General features: G+C 28.1%; 3 protein-coding genes across 5 annotated transcripts; 1 reads left to right on the top strand and 2 right to left on the bottom strand.

The window, feature by feature from the left end:
* Positions 1–630: 630 nt before the first annotated feature.
* Positions 631–3,923, bottom strand: LOC8289530 (purple acid phosphatase 3). Its single transcript, XM_002527507.4, has 7 exons — positions 3,630–3,923; positions 1,988–2,144; positions 1,781–1,888; positions 1,555–1,682; positions 1,341–1,469; positions 1,186–1,253; positions 631–1,078 (listed from the first exon to the last, which is right to left on the bottom strand). Exons 1-7 carry the CDS (start codon positions 3,810–3,812, stop codon positions 865–867), a joined length of 987 nt encoding a protein of 328 aa, XP_002527553.2. The 5' UTR covers positions 3,813–3,923; the 3' UTR covers positions 631–864.
* A 5,159-nt stretch (positions 3,924–9,082) lies between these two features.
* On the bottom strand, positions 9,083–12,427 carry LOC8289531 (annexin D5). Of its 2 annotated transcripts, none has more exons than XM_048374653.1 (6): positions 12,127–12,427; positions 10,535–10,680; positions 10,225–10,443; positions 9,894–10,109; positions 9,726–9,815; positions 9,083–9,643 (listed from the first exon to the last, which is right to left on the bottom strand). In XM_048374653.1, exons 1-6 carry the CDS (start codon positions 12,197–12,199, stop codon positions 9,437–9,439), a joined length of 951 nt encoding a protein of 316 aa, XP_048230610.1. In that variant the 5' UTR covers positions 12,200–12,427; the 3' UTR covers positions 9,083–9,436. The 2 variants fall into 2 exon arrangements, with proteins under 2 accessions (XP_048230610.1, XP_048230611.1); XM_048374654.1 differs by having other exon boundaries at positions 9,491–9,657.
* A 6,696-nt stretch (positions 12,428–19,123) lies between these two features.
* On the top strand, positions 19,124–22,504 carry LOC8268156 (type IV inositol polyphosphate 5-phosphatase 9). 2 transcript variants are annotated; one of them, XM_015720972.3, is made up of 8 exons: positions 19,124–19,252; positions 19,568–19,758; positions 19,902–20,006; positions 20,089–20,389; positions 20,722–20,906; positions 21,544–21,652; positions 21,779–21,930; positions 22,012–22,504. In XM_015720972.3, exons 2-8 carry the CDS (start codon positions 19,571–19,573, stop codon positions 22,253–22,255), a joined length of 1,284 nt encoding a protein of 427 aa, XP_015576458.1. In that variant the 5' UTR covers positions 19,124–19,252; positions 19,568–19,570; the 3' UTR covers positions 22,256–22,504. The 2 variants fall into 2 exon arrangements, with proteins under 2 accessions (XP_015576458.1, XP_025013604.2); XM_025157836.2 differs by lacking the exon at positions 19,124–19,252 and adding an exon at positions 19,291–19,450.
* The last annotated feature ends 13 nt before the right edge of the window (positions 22,505–22,517 follow it).

Genomic DNA, 22,517 nt, shown 5'->3' on the forward strand with positions numbered 1-22,517 from the left:
AATATAATTAAGAAAATAATTTTTTATAAGAAATTATTTTTTAATTATAATTTTTTAAGAAATAATTTCTTATAAAAATTTATTGTAGATTAGAATCGGAGCCGTCAGTTACGATTCAAAATTCGCTTTGACTTGGTTTACTATAGTTCTAGAACGGTTTGAGCCTGATTTCAAATGTAACTGATTCTATGCCAATTCTGATTGATCTAAATCAAACTGAAACCGGTCCATGGCCACTCCTTAATAAGGTTGAGTAGAGAATTAAAATCTTATAATTCTTTTAAAAAATTATCGATATAAATATATAAATTATTTTGTAGGTCTATTATTGACTATTGATATGACTAATACTGTTAGACTTTTTATTTATCAATCGAGTCTAACTTATAAACAAAAAAGATTTTGAGTTTCAAATAACACGATATTTAAAAGAAATTTGCCATTGAAGTTTTTAGGCTTAGTTGAGGCTGTGGTTTTACCATTGAAGTTTTGAGACTTAGTTGAGATTGTTGTTAAGTATTTGAAAAGTAAGTTTAGACTTTTAAATTATATATTTCTTATATTATTAAGAAAGAGAGATTGTTATATATATATATATATATAATTATTTTTGAATCAATCATAAATGAATTCGTATAAATACCCAATTGAATAAGAATGGTTAATTTTAATAAGTTACAGAATACATTTTCAAAAAGAAAAAGCTACCATTTAATACCACAAAACTACATGCACTATTAGTACTTAAAAGAAATAAAATAAAACTACCATTCCATGCATTTTGCAGCATATAAGAATTATGACATATAAATATATCAATTGCTTCTACGAACCCAATGCGCCACTTCCATCGAATAAACTTGTCTAAACAACAGAGTAAAGGTGTTTAGTTCTGCCCCATTTGTGCAACACTTTGCCAAAAGCATCATAGAACACAACATCCACTTGAGTTTGAGTGATGTGGACAGACATGAAACCTTGTCCATCGTAATAGAACTTCATTTCCATTGGATTCCACCAATCCACGTCACCTCTCCATGCCTTCGACCCACCTCCACTTGTCAAGAATTGTAGTGGGCTGCATTTACACGCATAGTCAATTAGTTAAATACTAACAATACAATCAATCACTCAACTTCTACATATTACTATTGTAGGATTGAACAAGTTTCGAGTTACTTTTACCTTTCATTGCTACTTATTTGCTCCAAGCAATGATCGTGCCCGTTTATATAAAGATCCACATTATTTTCCTAAAATTTACCAAGTTCAATTAATGCTCAGTAACTGTATATAAATAATATATGTCAATTGAAAGATATACACCAGAGAAGAATTACCATAAGAATAGGAAGGATTAGTGAGTTGAGTTCCTGGGTGCTTCCGTGGTGTCCAGCACTTCTGATTGTATGGTGACCCACCACAAGCTTCCACTGAGCTGTGGATTCTTTTAAGGCCAATTCCAAATCCTAAATATAGAATCATCAGTAATTGTGACTCAGTTTTGAGACTAAGCATAATATATTAATCGTGTTAAATCAAAAATTAGGTCACCTTTAGAATATTAGAAAGGTAGCTCTGTCGGTCAGGTAAAAGGCCTCTCCAGTCATAATTATGCTCTTTTTCCACGAAGTATTTGTCAACAAATGGAGTGGTGTCAATGAAGAAAAATTCAGCTATTTCTGCAACAAATAGTAAAATAATAATAATAATTAATTCCTTGAAATTCATTAATTTCTAAACTAAAGATGTAAGTTAAGATTTTTTTTTTTTTCCGCACCACTGTTAACGATAAAAGATCTCAAGCAAAGCCATTTGCTATCCATTTCTCTTAGGACTGGACTCAGCTGTGCCTCAACATCACCCCTATAGTCATGGTTACCCAAAACTGCAGGATAATCCAAACAAAAAAAGAAGAAAAAGGAAATTAAGTAAAAGAAATGTTCTATAACTATCAAATTAAAGGGTTCAGAGAGATATTACGTACCATTATACCATTGCTTTTGCAAGCTGGGAGCAGTGTAGATTCCGGTGAATGATTCGTAAAATGCAGGATCATCTATGCCGGTCAATCCATTATCATAAAAATTATCACCGGTCGAAATTATAAAATCTATATCCAATTTCTCTCCAACTATTCCCATCTGAAAATTTTTATATTTGTATTTATATCAATAACTAAACAAATTATGTGATAATTCGTCTAATTTAATCAGGAAGGTAGAAATTAATCACTTTTCTTACATCTTATATGTTGGTTATGATTTCAGAATTATGGAACAAATAATAGAATCACTTTATACTGTATATTTATAGATAGACTAACATCACAATCAGTACCACATAAAGTGGTGTTCCCTAACATGATTACACTAATATCAAATTAAGGTCTACCACATTCTCCGTGGAGAGTATAAACAGACTTATTATTTAGTTGAATCAAGAGCCATTAACTGAAAAATTGTTGTATAGATAAAATACACACCAAATCAATAAATAATGTTACACTTATGAGATAAAAGAATATAATGCTAAAAAAGAAAAAGATGAAGAAATAGCAGAATATTTTTAAAGGGGATTGGCCATCTCATCTCAAACTAAAGTTATGGATCCACCTCATGTCCAAGCACTACATTTCAAAAATGGTGATGATTGAAAAGAATATAAACAAAAAGAGGGGTCCAATGAATACTTCTCCACTCTAGTGGCAGAAACTGATTGGTTGAAGATAACACAAAGCTGACCTGGCAGTTTCCTTTTTATTATAAGGTAAAGACATTTCCAACTTTGCGTGAATGGACTGGCCTTGAGGCCTAGACATAATTTAACTTGTCCTAATGTCAATAATGTAGTTATGTTTCTTTATCATATATTCCTCTACTAAACTCAACTTGAGAGATGGAATATGGAATCCAAATGGAATTATACCATTATCAAGCATCAATGGGAAGTTTTCTCAAGAAAAAGACTGAAAAGGAATGAAATGGCTGAGGTGGAATTTTTTAAATATTATTGGCACTTGTCCATATTAATCATTGGCTCTAACCTCTAGCAATTTATGTATTTATTTTATTGAAACTGGAACCTTTATTTTGGCTTTGGCCTCGCTGCAGCTGCTGGGAAGTTTCCCCTAGATGGCAATTTATGGGCTAATACCAAAAAAGCATAGCTGGGAGAGTCTCTGGTTCGATTTCATATCCAAATGCATGAGATAGTAGGACTTGAATCAAATATTTTATATTTTGAAACAAGGAACCGAATATTAATTTAATGATACATTATTAGGTAAAAGAACATCTGTCAGTAAGGGTCTATCATTAACTTTCATATTCGTCTGCATATCTCAATATTTCATAGGATAGGATCCAATCTCATTATATAAATTGAAGAAAATATTCAATAAGGTTCCAAGATATGAGCAGTTTTAGCATCTCTGACTAACACATATACCCTTAAGTGCTTTATTCTGGTCTAACAAGGTAATATTATATTATATTTTTCTCCATTAAAGATTAAATAATTATTCTCATTTTAAGAAAACTTTATTTTAATATATCTTTCTTTAAAGCATATGATTGAAGAAAATGAAAAACAATGGCTAACAGTAGATAAAAGTAGGGATTAATGACCTGAAGAGCAACTTCAGATTGGTTATAATCTCCTTTTCTTCCCCAGTCACCAACAACCAAAAGGCTAAGAGACCCATCAGCCTTGGCTGCATGATCAAATCGCTGAAGCTCTGCCGTCGAGAGAATGATGTTAAAGCTTAAAAAAACAGACAGAATAATGGTTAAAAGGATTAGCTTACACATGGCTATATGGAGAGAAGAAAATGGAGTAGACAAGAGCAAATAGTGAGTTGTGGTTATGTTTCTTTTTTCAAAATGAATCTTTTTATAAGGTTTTGGTAGAGAAATGAACAAGAAAGCTACTGGGGATGAATTGTGTAGGGTGGTGGTGAGAATGACGAGGCATTTAACTATTATGAAAAAGAAATTCTTCCCAGGTCATCCTTAGAAAAATAAAAATTAATGTAAATATATAACTTATTTACCAAGTATAATATTAACATTGATTAAAGTATTATATCATTAGTTATTAATAATTAATAATTAAAAATTATAATATAATAATTAAATGTAATTCCTCATAAAAATAACAATTAGTACTCCGAGATTGATTAAAGATATCTATATACACATATATGGCAGTATTTATGTTCTTTTTGGATTAATATTTATTGTTTAATAAAACTAACTTTCTCTTTTTCTTTTCTTTTTTCTCATTAAACAATATAAAGTAGTTATTTTTTGACATTTAATTATAAGATAAAACTCATTTAATGTGAAGAAAATAATTAAAATTTAAGATTTTTTTACTTTCAATAATAAATATTTTTTGTAACTTAATTTAAATTTTGAGTATAAGAAAAACTAATTTTCTTAATATATGAATAAATAAAAAGGGGATTATCTTGTTTGGACCCAGCGAGCATATATAATTAGAAGGGCGTGTAGATTAATCACACAACATAAGTCCTAATATTTTATCGGAAGGTACTTTTCTTCCATAGTTAAATAAACTAAACCATTTTGTGTGCTGTAGAACCGCTTTATTATTTTGATTTTATCTGTTATTATTATTTTGTTAACAAAATCAATTTGATAAATATAATTTATTAAAAATTTTAATATTTAATATTAATTAATTAATTCTAGTATTATATGAATTAGACTATCAATATAATTGATATTACTATTTTTTAAATTAAAAATTTGTTATATAATAAAAAATAATTTATTATTGAATATAATATTAAAAATATTATTTTAGATATTATTTTCTAGAATTAGAATTATTATCCAATTAGAAAACTAATTTATTTGCTAATATAATAATAAAATATAATTAATATGTTATTTCTTAGGATAAAATTAGTATGATTATCTGATTAAAAAATTATTTATTAATTAATATAAAATTAAAATATAATTAATATTTTATTTTTTAGAATTAGAGTCACTATTTAATTAGAAATATAACTAATTAATCAATAAGTTAATAGAAAAAGACTATAAAATCACAGCTTAAATCTCATATGTCAAAAATAAATACACATGTCAAAATAAAAATTATGTATATCAAAAATTAAATACACATGTCAAAAAATTTAGATCTTAGTATATATATATATATATAGATTAGTCATTCGTCCACACGACCAATGGTTGTTACTATTTTATAAATAAATATTTTAATTTAAAAAATTTAAATTAGATTTATTATTTAAAAATTTATATATTTACAATTTGATTATATAAATAATAAAATTTTAATAAAAGCTATAACTGACAAAATATTATATAAAATGAGAAAATATTGTGAATTTATTAATTATATGCTATTTTTGTAGGTTTAGAATTATAATTTAAATAGAAAAATAATATATTAGTTAATGTGCGTATACTAGAGGATTCAATTCAGTGGTTAGTTAATGTGTAAATAGGAGAGGGTTAGTCTCAACTTATCAAAGTTGAGACTTCAAAAAAATGGAGTGATAGATATTAGGTTCAATTCTATTAACTCTAAAAAGAGGATATTCTGTTTCTTTTGTCAACTAAAAGTTTGAATTTCTTACAAGGACTCTGAGAATTTGTTCTTGAATGAACATACATAGTCTCCTTTAACATGCAAAATTGACCCAAATATACCCTTACCATTTGAAGAGAAAAATTAAAAGATTGAATGCAAAAGTAGTTGGAGCAAGTTTAAAAGTTGTAGTCTTAATATTTTAAAATCAAATTTACTGGAGTTAATTATGAAAACAATTCGGGAATCAGAAAAACAAAAGACTAATTTGCCATAATTACCTGAAATAGGAAGGACAGTGAATGCAGCTCTGCATGAAAAAATAGATGACATGAAAACGACCAAGGTGCTTGGAGCCCACAAAAGATTGCTTCCCATCCTATCTTATGACCAACCAGTTTGCTTCTCCACCATTTTCCTATCCAATTGCAACATGACAGTTTTGCACTAGCCATTAAAATAAAATAAAAAAGCATATTCACATCCGTAACAGAAAAAATATATATATATATATGAGTGTTTATATTTTATTTAAAATAATATAATTTATATCAATCATTTATAAATTTAATATATAAATTAACTAAAACTGAAAAATATATCATTCACAAAGAACAATAAATATAATACTAGTAACATGCAAAGGCGATGATTTCTCTACTAGAATATATAAACACTTCACGAGCAATGTCGCCCTTTGAGCAGCCATTAGGATATATGTTTTGCATGATTAACCACTTCTAATTTAAAAATAAAATAAAAGATTCTCTCTGTAAAAGTCGGTGGTGCTGTTTGAGAAATATATTTGTGTTAAATCCTTAAATTAGGCCAACGAAATGTTTCATTATTTTTCTTTTTAAGGCAAGCAGGTTATTCTTCTTTTTTTTTTTTTTTTACATTGGAGAGGCCAACTAATGAAAACTTAAAAAGAAAAATTTATAGGAAAAAGATCACAGCTAGACACAGGAAATTACAATGACACAGAATGGGTGGATTTGACGCTCCTACTTTTATCCTCTTTCTTTTTCATCATTTTCGTGAAAAGAGCAGCAATTTAACACTGCTCTTCATTATTAATGCTTGTAATCTGTGTTGATTTGGGAAAGTTAAGCTAATAATTATCTGTTAAAACTTTGGTTGGTTGAAAAATGATCCGGAGGAATTTGGGTTCAAAATATGCATATGTTTTTAGATTTGCTAATCAAGGATCTTGCCCAACTAGAAGTATATGTTCATTTGTTATCTATTTTGGCCGCACACTTCAAGAGGGAATGGAGAGTACATAAAGGTTATAGCAAGGCAATAAAAGTCAGTTAAATTGGCTGTATAATTCAACTATAACACTGGTTTTCCCACCTCCCTGTGGGCACCTAAATGTTGCATAGCCAAAGCCAGACCATGTATCTTCGAACAAACAAGAAAGGGTAATTATTTTTGGAAACTTCTTGGATTCATACGACTGCCTTTTATTTCTTTTCAATTTGATTTATTGGAACACATTATATATATTGATGAGATTTAAACTGCACTTACAAATCTAACATCAATAAACAAATATATGTTAATTTAAATAAAAATTAAAGTTGGACAATCCTCAATTCTAATCTAACGGAATTAGGTGGATGGTACAGGTTATAAGCTAATATTTTAATAATATAAAATTTAAGTTATAAACTTAAAAAGAAAAAAAATTAAAAAACGCATAAATAAAATGGTAAGAATCTCTTTTTAGATTAACTAAGATTTTGAGTTCGAACACTGGCTATCCAACTGCGTTAAAACTCTATCTTATCATCTATAAGAATTTTAACCGGCATGTTCTAAATTAATTTTAAATATATGTATATAAGAGAAAAAAGACCACCGATGACTCGTACCTTTTTATATAAAATAATCTCAATTCTTCTTATCAGATGACAAGAGAGTCTTGCACCACAAAAATAATGATATAATAATGACTATGCCGGCGGGAGCATGTGTTCTTCAAAGAGATGTGATATAACGAAACTAATAAATTCATGAACACCCCTTTCTATCTAATTATCCATTCTCAGTGGACAAAATTCTCACAAGATTGGCTTCTTCTTTTAAGAGAGATCCCTTTGCCCACCCAAATCGATTATGAATATCCAGTGGACACTCACTATATCCACAAATGAGAGATAGCAAATCGTCACTGCCACATTATGAACTTAGGCCAATAAGCGAAAAAGGTTCAAATAATTGTCCGCCTGGGTTGCCATCTCATTTTCTAAATATTTCCAGATTCCATCATTTGGTGCCACCAAGAAAATTCTACAAGAATGCTTTTGATTACAATTGGAAGAAGACACTACTGCTTATTCTAGTGAATAGGTGGATCCATTTGTTCTTATTCCAAAAGGCCATAGATCCAACATAAGAAAAGAATGCATATTTAAATTTATCAAGAAATAATAAAAATTATTATAAAAATTATAATAAAAAATATAATCAACTTATTGAAGGGTGTGCATGTATGAATATTTTATACTTTGATATTGGATGATTGACACATATTTTATCATTTAAAATTAATAAATATATATCAATCATTTATCGAATTGATATATAGACAGAAACATACACCAGGTCTAAACAATATTTTTTCATATGATGCTTTTACATCTACCATTTTCATTGGAAGTTGAAAAAATAGAAGACAGGTTTGGATGCGATTGTCGAATGTCTTATCCTATGCAGGTACATGTTCAATGAGCAAAGATGTTTCATTGCCATATTTCAGGAACGTAAATTCCAGGAAGTTTCAGAATATATATTGTGTTCTTGTCCAAAGTGGAGTACATTTTGTCCCGTGTTCGATGGCTCTTGTCTCCACGGAGTCTTGATGGGATAAACACAGAAAATCTCGTAATTTCCCTGTCAATTAAAACTCTGTTTAACATAGCTTTTTACGGTAGAGATGATGCTCTTTAAATTTTGTTTTATAATTAGTTGAAAAGAAAAAGTATTTATAATTCTGAAAATGACTTTGAGAAAAAAAAAAAAAACTGGACTTTTGAACGACTTCTAGAAGTTGGATTTAAAAAAGCGATTTATGAAAAACTTTTAGGAAAGCTAAAAGCTCATTTAAAAAAGTTATGTCAAAGTTAGCCTAATAAGAAATTGTCAGGTCGGTGCAAGATTAGTCATTAATTTAGTCTTATACCTTAATATTTTTTGGTCCATCTTTGTATCATTCCCAAATTGTCACGCATTGTCAAATTATTTTTTCGAAAAGCTATGAACTCCATAAGAAAAAAGTCTTGGTTTTATTTAGATACTTCTTTTCTTTTTTCGTAATGTACCTTTTTATGACAAAGAGGAAAAAAATGAAGTAGTTGAGATTAAATGAATAACCAAAAAGTGTTTTAACTTGAGTAGTTATTTAGTAAGAATGTGTGCACACTCGATCAAATTATCGAATATTACTAAATCAGTGTTCTTGAACTTTCTTGCAAGTAAGCTCCAGCAATCACCCAACAACCAAATATTAAATATATCAGCAGAATTTGTTATGATGACAGTACAATTCTCAAAAACAGACATTTGATGCGGTGGTAAATTGCAGCAGGAAAATATCTAAATAGAGGAACATCTCAAACGGTATATCACCATTTGGTTCGGCTTACTTAATGCTGCATTCTGTTGGCATGATCAGCCACAAAGAAAGTTATTGCTGGTTAAGCAAATAGCTTGCCGAGCTTTCAAATCATACTCAACGTACAACAGGCTTGATTCTATTTGCAGTCAGTTCTCAGTGTAAAGAATCTGGTAGTTTATAATAAAATTTATGTTACAAAGGATTTTCCACATTAGATTGCAAAGACTAGTGATCAGTAGAGCCTAAAAGTGAAAGAAGAAAGGTCCTATAATGGCCTGATGTCTCAGAGTGAACAGCATCTGTTAGTGATTTCTTATACAGCTTGTTGTATTCTTCCTTTATTTTCTGCATATCTAGCTCAGCCCTTGTAACTACTATCCTGATTAATGTAGTGTCTTTCGTTCCTAAACCCTTCATCGCCTTCCGCAGTACCTGCGTATCAAGTACTATAAATCACTATCGACTAAAGTTCTTGAACTTCAGATGATTTTATCAGAGAGTCGCAGGACAATACCATAGCGAAATACTTAGCAGGATTATTGGCGCATTGCAAAATTGTTAACAGGGCAAACTTGAAATTTCCTGTTGTTCCTTTCTTGATTGCCTGCAATCAATTTGTGAATCCATAGAAGAACTTCTAAGATAGCTAAAGCAATATAATGTTTTTGAGACATATACGTACCCTTCTCAGTTCCTTCCCATACAATTTTTGATAAGTGGAAGCAAGAGCCACCAAATGTGATCTGCTTCTTTCACTAAAAATCTGTATCAAAATCTTATCATCCATTCCAAATTTTTTCTCTCCAAGTTTATGCATAGTTTTAGCATCATTCTCTACCAGCACTCTATCCATTTCTGGTCCTTCGTACCGGGACACATTTATATATGCCAGCAGTAACTGCCATAACAATAATAATAATGTGATGATCAATGATTAAATCAACCTACTTAAACTACATTTCTTTTTCTATTTTCTTACAGTTGAGCAACATGTGGAAGTAATAAAATCAGACCTCTTTATGATTGCCAGATGTATGAGCTTGAATATCATACTCGAGGTGAGTACCGTGAGCGGAAGTATAAGCCTGTTTAATTTGTCGAATCTGGGATGATGCCCGGGAACATATTATTTCCGTTGCAGCTTTAAGTTCAATAATAGGTCCTGTTAAAGCCTGCCTGAGTGTAGTAACATGTCGGTCCAACGAATTTTGCATCCAGAGCATCACTGCTTTCTGATCATACGAGGAAAAAAAAACTATCAGGAGTGTCGTAAATTTGACTAGCAAGAAAAAAATAGAAAAGGTTCCCGAAGTCTCGATATACCTTAAGATGGCCATGAAGCTCTGAAGATAGCTCTTTCTTAAGGTCATATGAGTACATGGTTTCAAATTCTTGTTGAATGTCATCGCGCTGCGTTGCATCCCTGTGCGCAAGAATGCTGACAACTACTCCAGTATCACATCCTATTCCTGCTTTAATAACGTAACAGAGCTTGAATTACAAGTAACTTTATAATGAAGAACAATAACAGATGATTTTAATTTATTTTATTTTTTAAAATTGAACATGTGCATCACCTCCAATTTCTAGAAGCTAATCACTTTGCTGAAAAATAAACAGACAAGTCAAACAAAATCAGAATCAACTTCTAGTATGCCTATTAAACAAGATGATCCAAATATTGCTACTAAATTTAATGAAGATAGCGTTACATACTCTTTTGTTAAATGAATCCATGTATACTTTTTCTCAATAAATGATGTCATTTGTTTTCCATTTCAAACATTTTCGCACTCTCATAATCCATTGGAGTGTTACATGCAGAATGGTGTCAAATCAAGCCTCTAATAATTTATTTGTATAGGTAGCAGTCAGCCTCTAAAATTTCCAAAATCCCCTTAAGAAGAATTTATATTTTCAATAATGCTCCCCGAGAATTTAAGTTTATGGCCCTTTATTCTTTAAGTCTTTCAAAATTTATCTTGTAATTCCTTACATTTAATTTTGATCCCTAAGAACTTACTTCTATTATTCTTCTAATCATTAAAAAAGAAAAAACTTTAAAATTTTCCTCATATTTACTTCACATTTTAAGTTTAATTAGTTTAGAAATTTTGATTATATATATTTTTCTTACATTCCTCGTGAAGCTTACTCTAGCCCCCTAAACTCAATAGTCCTCAAAATGACATGTTACAGAGCTGCAATTGAATAATTTATGAAATTAGATATTCCAATTATGATTAAAGAAGACATATGCCATCATCCCAACATTGAGTTTTTACAAATAATTTATCGAATTATGTTGTTCCCAAGATATTGATGACAAATTGAGAACTTGTCTAAACAAAAACATAACATTTTTCACAATGTCAATTCCAAGATCTCCATGTCTTTTTGGTGCATCACAAAGTGAATAATTTGGTGACATGAGATTGGGTTAGGAGTCATTTAGCAAATAGTACTAAAAAGAAAAAAAATAATAAAAAAGAGATTCTCACTGCATCTATCATCATTGGTTGAATTCTGAAAACAAACGCATAATAAATGTCTCTGTCTACATTTTAAACGACAGGACATAACTATGCTCAAAATTGGATTTGGTAAGAAGCCAAAATGTTTCTTTTTTATTTCCCAGAAATTGGAACCCACATTAAATCTATTTAAAACAGAATGAAAATGCCTCTACCAACAATCAATATTAGAGCAAGATGGTGATCTCAATCTATATATTTCCCTCCCTTTTTTTTTTTTTTTTTTCGTTTTTGGCTTTATTGCGAGATAAATATCAAGAAATCGTAAATATGACATGAAACGAGATAAAAGTTTTAAAGCAATCAATAAAAGAACATCAAACAGTAATGGCAAAATGAATGCAAAGAGAACCTAAAAGAAAAAAGAGAGAAATCAAGAACCTTTGAAAGCCCGATGTAGTTGGGTAGCATCATCACGAGGAGAAGTTGCTGAAGGTATTGTTAAAGTCGACATATCTATCTATTCATTTATCCATCGCCAGAAGAAATAAATAAAATAAAAAATAAAAACTTTTGATGAATGAAAATACTGTTTCATCAATGAAAATATCAACAGAAAATTTACAAACAAAAGTGAATTAATGAAAATGAGAGGAAGAGAGGGAGAATCTCAAGGACAACAAGTTACCCTCTCACCGCATTTTCTGTCCACCACTAACCCTATTCGCTAAATTTTCACCGTTACAACCAGTTCTTCACTAATTAATTATTTTCTTAAAGATTTTTTAAATCTTTTTTTGGTAGATATTAATAAGAATTAATATTTAAATGGATATTCTTGCAATACAAAAAAAAAAATATAAATGTTTAGTTTTTGTATGTTGAGAAGAACAAATAAAAATATATGGCAGTTGAAAAATCTCCATTTTTAAATTATAACTTTCTAACTATTCAAATTATGTAACTACTTTGATAACATTCCATTAATTAGTCAGTTTAACTAGTTTGATGCTTCTGAATTTATATCGATTAACTAATTTAACATTTTAATTTTCGATTTAATTTAATCAACATTTAAATTTTATTTTTTTAATATCTAAATACCTATAATATCTAAACAAATGCATACCATAATTCTTATTTTTTGATAATATTTAAATATTTATATACAATACATAGTTGATATATTGAACGAAAACTCATGTCAAAAAGTATAAAAATATTATATTTATTAGGTTAAAATAAAAGTTAAAAAATTAGACTGACTAAATATAATATGTATTTGGCTTATACTTAATTTATAATAATAATAATAAAAGAAACAAACGAACCAACATTAATTATTAAAAGAAATGAGCTAATGGTCACCTCCGTGTCGATAGAATGCGTTATAACAGTTACATCTGGCAATGTAAATATATAGCATAGTAAAGGACCATATGTAACATAACTTGTCAAAGTCACATAGATAGATGAATGACCAATGATCTTTAACCGGAGGCAATATTTTTTGATATAGGGATCAACTGATCCATAATAATATGGATCATGATAGGATCTCAAAGTAAATGACCTTACATCCACCATAATAAAATTTTATTCTTACTATTAATGAATTGATCTAATTATCTTTATATTACTTTTAATTTTAATTTTTACTATAATGTAAAATGAATTATAATTTAATTTTTTATTATAAATTATTAATTAATTAGTTCTAGATAAATTTATGTTTAGTGTTGCTTATTATATTATTATTTATTATTATGATATTTTTTTTGAGATGCAAGTCAATGAAATTGATTTCACTCTTTATAAAAAATTGTAAGTTGAAATAAAAAATAATTGTCTAATTAGATTCTTTTCAATTAATATTGCTCATAATGCACGTAAACTATTATTGTAAAAATTATAATATAAATTATTTAATAAACTAATACATAATATAATGTTTATTAAATATATTTAACTATTTTATGAGTATTTTTTTATCATATAGTAGGAAATAATATGTTATCATATATTTTACAAATTTAATGAATAGTTAGACTTCAAAAAATTTATGTATCATAAAACATTTAAATTTTCTCTTTATTTTGATTTAATTACTTATTATTAATACTAAAATTTACATATTTATATTATCCAATTATATTTTTATTAAAATTATTATTTATTAGAAAATAGTTTTTTTAATTGAATAAGTAATTTTATTTATTTTCTTAATATATTATAATTATATTATTCCAATAATTATCTATTCCAAAATATTGACATAAAATCTCTATTTTAATACAAAGAAATAAAAAATAATTGCTGATTTTACAAAGAAAATAAAATAAAAAAATAAGGAACAAACTATGAATTTTATAAAAATATATGATTAAAATGAAAATTTTCTTTTATACCCTCGACAAAGGAACTATATATATATATACATACTAATTTCTAAAATATAATTTTGTTTTGACGTATCTGCTTAATTTTTTATACAATTTTTTTTTATTTTGACATGTGTACTTATTTTTGACACATGAGATTCAAGCTGATGTATGATTTTATAGTTTAATTTATTGATTAATATGTTACATTCCTAATTAAATATCAACTCTAATTCTAAACAATAAAATATTAATTATATTAAAATATAATAGTAATTAATAATTTATTTTCCAATCAGATAATGATGTTAATTCTATCCTAAAAAATAGTATATTAATTATATTTTAATATACATCCTTAATATTCCATCAATATAAAATTATAATATGATTATAGTGGAATTATAATAATTATTAATTAATTCTATTAGTATTATAGAATTAAATTAATTAAAATAAAATTAGTATTATATAAACTAAAAATATATTATATTATATATTTAATATTAATATATTTTTATTCTCTTAAAAGAATGATATTTACAAATATAATAAAGAAAAATATCGTTAAATTTATTATAGAACAATTTTTGTATCATAATTATTTTAGATCAAATTGGTTGCTCAAATTATTATCATTGTTTTCATTTCACTATCATATTTCTCCTTTACGTGGTGTACTTGGTTTTTTCTTCTTTTTCTTTCTTTTATTAACTTCATTAGAGTACTTATAAAAAAATAATTAAAATTTATTTTTACTCGTAAAAATTTATGAATTAATATAAATAATCAATTGTTTAATAATTTTTTTCTATTCTATTTTAATTTAGTTTTAATATATTTTTATTCTTAAGATAATGCCATTTACAAATATAATCAAGGAAAAGTTTATTCAAGTACTCCTCAAAATTGTAAAATAAACTATATCTTAATGAAATTAAACTTATAAAATGGATAATTGTATCAAATTTTACTAAAATATTAAAATCTTTTTATCATACAATAGAAATAAAATAACCTTTTAAAAATATCATTTTTAAATAATTATCGTTACATGCTTAATGCAAGAACATCATAAATCAATAAATGACGTCATTTTGATAGATATCAAGAAATAACACCATGAATGAATTGTTTCGGATATAATGGGAAGGAGCATGAAAATGAACATGCAACCGAAGAAAATGAAAGCACTTGATTTAATTCTCTCCATATAATTGCATTACCTTTCTAAATAGTTTTTCATTCAGAATATTATCAAACTTTTATATTAATATGAAACTAGATTTTTATTCGCTTATTACTTGGGTACATAATTAATATATGATATTTGAAGACTTGAATATTTTTATAGTAACTTTGTTTTTGTTAAAAGTATTATTTTTCTAAAATATTACCATATATATATTAAAATGAATCTATCTATACTAATGAACTTACTTATACATAGTATTAGATCAATAAGTAATGGTAATATAAATTTTGAAAACCCTTCCTTAAATTTCAGGCAGTAGGCGGGTTATTGAAAAAATAATAAAGGGCAATGAGGAGGTGCACTGTGGATGAATAAATTAACTTTATAAGATTTATTTACTGCGAGTTTAATTTGTTAATTGTAGCCATCTAGGTTGATTCCTTTTAATTACTGCGAGTTTAATTTCTTAATCTGCATGGAATCCTCAGTTTGTTAATTAAGGTTCTATTTCTATTTGGAAACCAATAACCACTGTTTCTACTTTTTAGAAAATTTTAAACACTCAATTATTGGATTATTAGTCAAATGATTAAATATATATATCCATTAGTTGGAATTTCTAGTTCACAACAGTATGCCATTTGACATCATAGGAAGACTTCCTTCAGTCACCGTTCGATTGTGTGAGAAATTTAATAAATTTCATGGATTTTTAGTCAAATTTATTATTTGACTAAAACAGGGTCATAAAATCCATGAATTTTAACAAATTCATCCTCCTACTTTTGAAAGTTTTGATTTTCTATCTAGAAGATAAGAAAAGTTAAAAAAATTCGCCATTTCTTAAGGAATAATTAATTGTTTTGATATTTTTTAATTCAGTGTTATTTTATTAATCAATAAATTTTATTTACAATCTAAATAGCGGTGAAATTTTATATTTTATATTCATATAATTTGATTAAGTCTATAAATTTAAAAATCCTTTAGAGAATAAAATTGCCATTATATAACTTCGTCATTTATATGAATCTCTATGCAACTTCAGCTAAGCTAAATATTTTCATCCGAGTTAAATCTGATATTAGATAATTTTTTTTAAAAAGTCATTATTAAACTAGAATGACGGAAGATAATTGTTGATTGCATGAGACTGTTAATATATTATTTTGATTCTATTCAAAGTTTTATGTGAATAAAACTGATAAAGTTTTATGCAATAAAACCCAATTTTTAAATAAAATATTAAAATTCATAATACCTTAATAAGTAAATATTTAATAAATAAAAACTTGACCTCAATAATAAGAAACTTCAGTCCTGAGCCGTGTAATGGAGTAAATTAATGATGTTGCTAGATGTATAGGATAATAATTTTAGAAAAGAAAAAGAAAATATCTTAATGCTTGATAAAAATATAAATTAATAGTCACTCCTACAGTAAGAGTTACCTCCTCGACCTTATCTCTCCCTAATTTCAACTTTCATGATTCATGCAAATGGAATTTATGATATTTAATATTTTTTTAACGTTTTTAAACTTTTTTACACAATTATAGAAAAATTAGCCGGTTATTAAAAAATGGTTGATTGGATAGTTCGTATAAGTTCAGTTGATCACATTCAAATTAATTTGGTTGAATCAATTAATAACCACTCCAATAATATTAATTTATAGAAACTTTACTGTAAATAATAATTAAGAAATGCCGGGTCATTATCCAAAAATTGAGGACCACTCCATTGGTGACTTAATTGCTATTGCTAGAATCAACTATCTTATAAGATAATTCCAAACCCACTTGATTTTAATAAAATTATCGTCCACACAGAAAAGAAATAAATAAACCAACTTGTAGAATTATTTGAATTATTCTTACAGTATATAAAAAAAAAGGGTGAGAATGCACGCGTCCTGTCTGCATTGGATAGTCTCATTAACAATAAAGTACTTGCACTTGTTGATAGCAAATTGAATATTTTTTATATTGCTAGTGTGGGGCAGCATTTATACATATTTGCACATTCAGATATTAAAAATATTAAACAAATTCTTTAATATATTATTATTATTATTTCTCTTTAGGGTTAGGTTAGATACTATTCTAAAGTCACGATACTCTTAATTTTGAGTAAAATAATACAAGAAATGATCATACAAAAATTGCAGCAAATTGATTAATGATTTAATTTTTGTTCTTGTCAAGAGGAACAAATACGAAACACTGCCGGCATCCATGGCTCTATGCTCTCACTCTCAATGCTCTCGTGGATTGCTCCAATTTTTGTAGATAGAATTCTTTTTAAAGATTAAGAAGATTTGGCACACAGCCCACTCCAATTTATGTTTGATTTTTCTAAAAAAGATTCGTGAAAATGTAATAAAATGCGGAATATATAAAAAGAATAATCATTCTTTAATATTTGTCATAAATATAATAATTGACTTAATATTAAAAAAAAAAAAAGAACTTTACAAAATAATGAAAGAAATGAAATGGAAAAGATAGAAAAATAATAAAATCAAAATAAGATGAAAAGGATAATAGATAGAGTCAAAACACTTGGTAAAGAACTAGAATTAGATTGATTATAAAGCATTACGAAGACGTTTAGAGATATTAAATCTCAACTATTTTACAAATTGATTTTAATATGTCACGTGCATAAGCGCAATTGACACTTATGTGTCCATCTTGAAATCCCTTGCATTACAAGAATAAGAAAATAAAAGTAAAAAGTGCAACAAATAAAAATAAAATGCACTACAAGTGAAAAAAAAAAATGTCATAGAGGTTATGAAAATAACTTTTACGAATAAAACTTTCTTTTCTTCATCTTCTTTTTGAGTAATATTAATATTTTCATGATCGATACATAGCTATTAATATTAAAATAATAACGCATGGTAATTATTCTATATTTAAATATAAAATACTTATATTGTATATATCAATAACCTATTTATTAAGGTGTATATATTTAATGTAAATAAATTTTATCTTGTCAAAATGGTGAAATTATAAATTCAAAAGCAAAATAATAAGTAAATATATGAACAATTTGATTAATTAATGGGGGATATATACAGAAAAATTAAATGGTAACAATAAACTGATGGTTAATTAGAAAGGAAAAAGAAAAGGGGAGCATCAATTAATAATTAAATATACACTGCTTGTACATTATAATAATAATAATAATAATGATAAAATAAATTATCTTTGCAATAATTCTGGAGAGTTGCAAGTATTTGCATGGAGTGGTAGATGTAATAGATGCAAGAAGCCAAGAACTGTAGAAGAAGGGAGGCCAAAAAATGCCATTTTGTTATTAGTATTATTTTCTTAAATGAGAAAGTGAAGAGCACGTAGAATGTAGTGGATTCAGCCATCATCATCATTGGATCATCATCTACAGCCTCTATTGCTCTTTTTTTATTATTTCTTTTTGAAGAAACACACGCAAATGAAAATTGAGAAAAAAGAAAGAAAACTAATTTCTTCATGCTGCAATTGCAAGAAACTAATTGGATGGAAATGAATTCTCCAACCAAAAGAAAGGACAAGAAATCAAAATTGTCCATTAAATAGTAATACAACAAACAATATCTAAATACCATGTCAGCATAAGCACCAATTACTTTTCTTTCTTTTTTCCTTCTTCTCCTTTGGGTTTCAACATTTATATGCATATGAAATTGTTGATTTGGCCAGTAGCTATAGCTCTCCCTTTCCCACTTGCATTTTTCTTCCCATCATAAACAAATCTCCAAAATGCTCATGAGATATCCTTCAAATCAAAATCAGCTAGCTCAACAACAATAATCATATAAATTTTATATACCTGCAACCTCCCCCCCAATAAAACTATTATATATATATATATATATATTAGAGACCAAGGTTCTCTGCTCTCTCTTTCTTGGTTTATACATGGTTGCTGTTATAATAAATCAAGAAAACCAAGAAACATCATCATCCACGTCACAGTAAGTGCTTCTTGTTTCCAACTTGCAGAGGTCTCTCTCATTTCTCAGCATGCCATGATCTCTATCTTTCTGCCATTTCTTTCTTTTTATCTCTTTCGGCATTCTCTATCTGACCCCTTTATCTCCTCTCTAATCCTTCCTTTCTCTCCTCTGGCTGTGTCATGTGCATGTCTCATCATGCCAGGAAATGAAGGAGAAGTACTCAGCTTTATGGCCCTTATTTACTTTCTTCTCAGCTAGCAGCTTATATATGTACATATGGTTAATTATGGATTACCAAATTTTGATGCAAGTCTTAATTTCTTGTTATGTAAGGTTATGTGGCCAAGATTGGTAGCAAGCAAGATCTTGAGAAAGAGACTGGGAAGCAACAACTTCGTAGCAGATTTTCCGCACAATGGTACTACAGAAGGTAGTTTGCTCGATATTCCAAACTTCGGTCAACCATCTTTGAGCGCTGACACCATCTTTGATCATCGCCACAAGGTCGACACACACAACTATAAGTAAGCAAGCTAGCAACACCTGTTTGTGTATGTAAATTAATATTTCTTTATTCATGTACCTAAAATATATATATAACATAAAAATTTCTATTTCTTGGTTTTCCAATTTCAATTAATTCCGCCAATCATTCTTCTTGCAAAAGGATTTTTGTTAGTACGTGGAATGTTGGTGGGATTGCACCAAGTGAAGACTTGGATATGGAGGATTGGCTTGACACGCCCAACAATTGCGACATATATGTTCTTGGGTATATTTCATATTTCCCACTTTTACTATAAGTATAAGCTTAAAATTAAAATTTGATTAAAGATATATATAATTCAATACAGATTTCAAGAGATTGTGCCACTTAGAGCATCAAATGTTCTAGGTTCTGAGAAAAGCAGGATTTCCATGAAATGGAATTCTTTGATTAGGCGAGCATTGAACAAGAAGATCAATCACTACTATTCTAATGGCGAAAAGGAAATCGAAAACAGCAATATTCTTCCAGGTTTCAGGTGTGTTATTAGCAAACAGATGGTTGGAATATTGATATCAGTTTGGGTTCGAAGCCATCTTCGTCCTTATATCAGACATCCTAGTGTCTCATGTGTTGGCTGCGGCATCATGAGTTGCCTTGGAAATAAGGTACATGGACTATAAATTTTAGTTTATAAAACTAATAAGCTAAATTGCACTCACAAATCACAACCAAAATCTTTATCATATGTGAGTACATGCATGCTAACGAGATGAATATTTACGTAATTGAAGAAACAAAGATTAACAGTTCTTCTGATAACCACCTTTTCAACTTTATATCTCTATACATATGCATTTATATATGTACTTTTTATCATTTCCAGTACATTAGAGAAAAAAAAGAAAGACAGCATTACTTGATTAATTGTATTCGATAATTAATTTATTATGTCTCCATGTCTGTAAACGGGTAATTACAATTTTGATTTAATTTGCAGGGTTCTGTATCAGTTAGATTTCAGCTGCATGAAACAAGTTTCTGCTTTATATGCAGTCATCTAGCATCAGGAGGTAGAGAAGGAGATGAAAAACACAGAAACTCTGATGTAGCTGAGATCTTGTTGCGAACAAGTTTCCCTAGAGGCCCTTCACTTGATTTGCCAAGAAAGATTCTAGATCACGAGTATGTGAAAATTATTATAACTAATATTGGCAGTATTATTAATTTGTTATTATGAGTAGTAGAATCATATGATTAATTCTGTTGAAAGTTGAAACCGTCCAAAACCAATTTGTTATTATGTTAATATACCTTCTTAATCAATGATTATTCAACACTTAGTCTCGCTACTAACCATGAGTATAAGACATTGCTCAGATAATAAAGTAGGAGCTTAAACACCAATTATTATTGCTAATTTTAACTTTGAAGTTGTCGCTTGAGGCCGTCAAAACAAAAATATATATATAATTATCAAATTATTAAGCAAATGACTTTCTAAAATATTGTATAAAAGAATTATAGGGTGGTTGTTGAAAGAATTGAAAATGAGGTGGGCTCATTGAAATAGTGGGTAGTAGCTAAACCGCCTGAAAGGGATGATTTCTATGCCAGTAAACCATAAAAGTAGAAAATAAATTTAAAATCCTTTTCTTATAGCAACTTGCACTTTATTAAGTTTATTATTTCTGTAAGCTCGTGTCTGTATATATATATATATATATACATGTATGGCATCAATATTTGCATCTTTTTATTTAGAAAGAAAAACAAACAATCACATCTTGGTTATGTCAGCTAATTTCTTGATTTAGTGCAGTCGGGTAATTTTGCTTGGAGATTTGAATTATAGAATTTCACTTCCAGAAGCAACAACTCGATTATTGGTGGATAAAAAAGAATGGAATTCCTTATTAGAAAATGATCAGGTATTTAATTAATTGCAATAAGGAATCATCATCATGTTAATTAATTACAAAACGTTATCATTCATACTATTAATCATCACTTCAATTAATTACTTTTTCCCCTTTTTCTCTGATATGGAAATGAAGCTGAGAATGGAGCTATTGAGCGGTCAAACATTTGAAGGTTGGCATGAAGGAACAATCAAATTTGCTCCAACTTACAAATACTGCCCAAATTCTAATGTATACTTTGGATGCGTTGAAGGCAAAAAAGGCGAAAAATGGCGTGCCCCTGCATGGTAAATGTACTTAGTTTTTAAAATCAGATATAGCTTGGATGCAATATACACTGACCTTTTCACTTGGGTGCTCAAACACAGGTGTGATCGGATTGTTTGGTACGGAGAAGGATTAAAGCAACATTTATACACGAGAGGTGAAGCAAATTTTTCTGATCATAGACCAGTTAAGGCAATATTTTCAGCTGAAGTTGAGGTTCTACAAACACTGAAAGGACTTCAGCAATTCTTCCTATCAGAGAGGTTTGATCAAATAACAGACAAATTTGAGATGCCCCCCTCCGAAAATCTTCTCTGTAATGGCAGATTAAGCTTCAAAATATAACAGCACATAAAGACAGCCTAATTAAATATTCATCAAGTCATGTAATGTATAATACTAAAGAGAGGATAGAGAAATATATATATTATTTCTGAAAAGCTTCTATAGTATATAGTTGCTTGAATATGAGCTGATGAGTGTACAAAATATAGTGTTGGTTTTTCTTGTTCTCCATGTTTTTATTAGGGGAGAGGAAGCTGTCCTACTCATCCTTTCATTTTCAATGAATTATATAATTAAGGTCAATTTTAATTACTGTTTTATA

This window comes from Ricinus communis, chromosome 5, assembly GCF_019578655.1.
Source record: "Ricinus communis isolate WT05 ecotype wild-type chromosome 5, ASM1957865v1, whole genome shotgun sequence".
Taxonomy (NCBI): Eukaryota; Viridiplantae; Streptophyta; class Magnoliopsida; order Malpighiales; family Euphorbiaceae; genus Ricinus; species Ricinus communis.

Excerpts from the sequence above, each read along its gene's own strand:
- LOC8289530 (XM_002527507.4), bottom strand. The coding sequence starts at position 3,812 with ATGTGTAAGCTAATCCTTTTAACCATTATTCTGTCTGTTTTTTTAAGC. Across the intron at positions 1,683-1,780 it reads ATCTTTTATCGTTAACAGTG|AAATAGCTGAATTTTTCTTC; the intron begins GTGCGGAAAAAA and ends TATTTGTTGCAG. Across the intron at positions 1,079-1,185 it reads CAAATAAGTAGCAATGAAAG|CCCACTACAATTCTTGACAA; the intron begins GTAAAAGTAACT and ends GTGTAAATGCAG.
- LOC8289531 (XM_048374653.1), bottom strand. The coding sequence starts at position 12,199 with ATGTCGACTTTAACAATACCTTCAGCAACTTCTCCTCGTGATGATGCT. Across the intron at positions 9,816-9,893 it reads ATGGGAAGGAACTGAGAAGG|GCAATCAAGAAAGGAACAAC; the intron begins GTACGTATATGT and ends AATTGATTGCAG. Across the intron at positions 9,644-9,725 it reads CTGCTAAGTATTTCGCTATG|GTACTGCGGAAGGCGATGAA; the intron begins GTATTGTCCTGC and ends CTTGATACGCAG.
- LOC8268156 (XM_025157836.2), top strand. The coding sequence starts at position 19,307 with ATGATCTCTATCTTTCTGCCATTTCTTTCTTTTTATCTCTTTCGGCAT. Across the intron at positions 19,451-19,567 it reads TGCCAGGAAATGAAGGAGAA|GTTATGTGGCCAAGATTGGT; the intron begins GTACTCAGCTTT and ends TTGTTATGTAAG. Across the intron at positions 20,390-20,721 it reads TGAGTTGCCTTGGAAATAAG|GGTTCTGTATCAGTTAGATT; the intron begins GTACATGGACTA and ends TTTAATTTGCAG.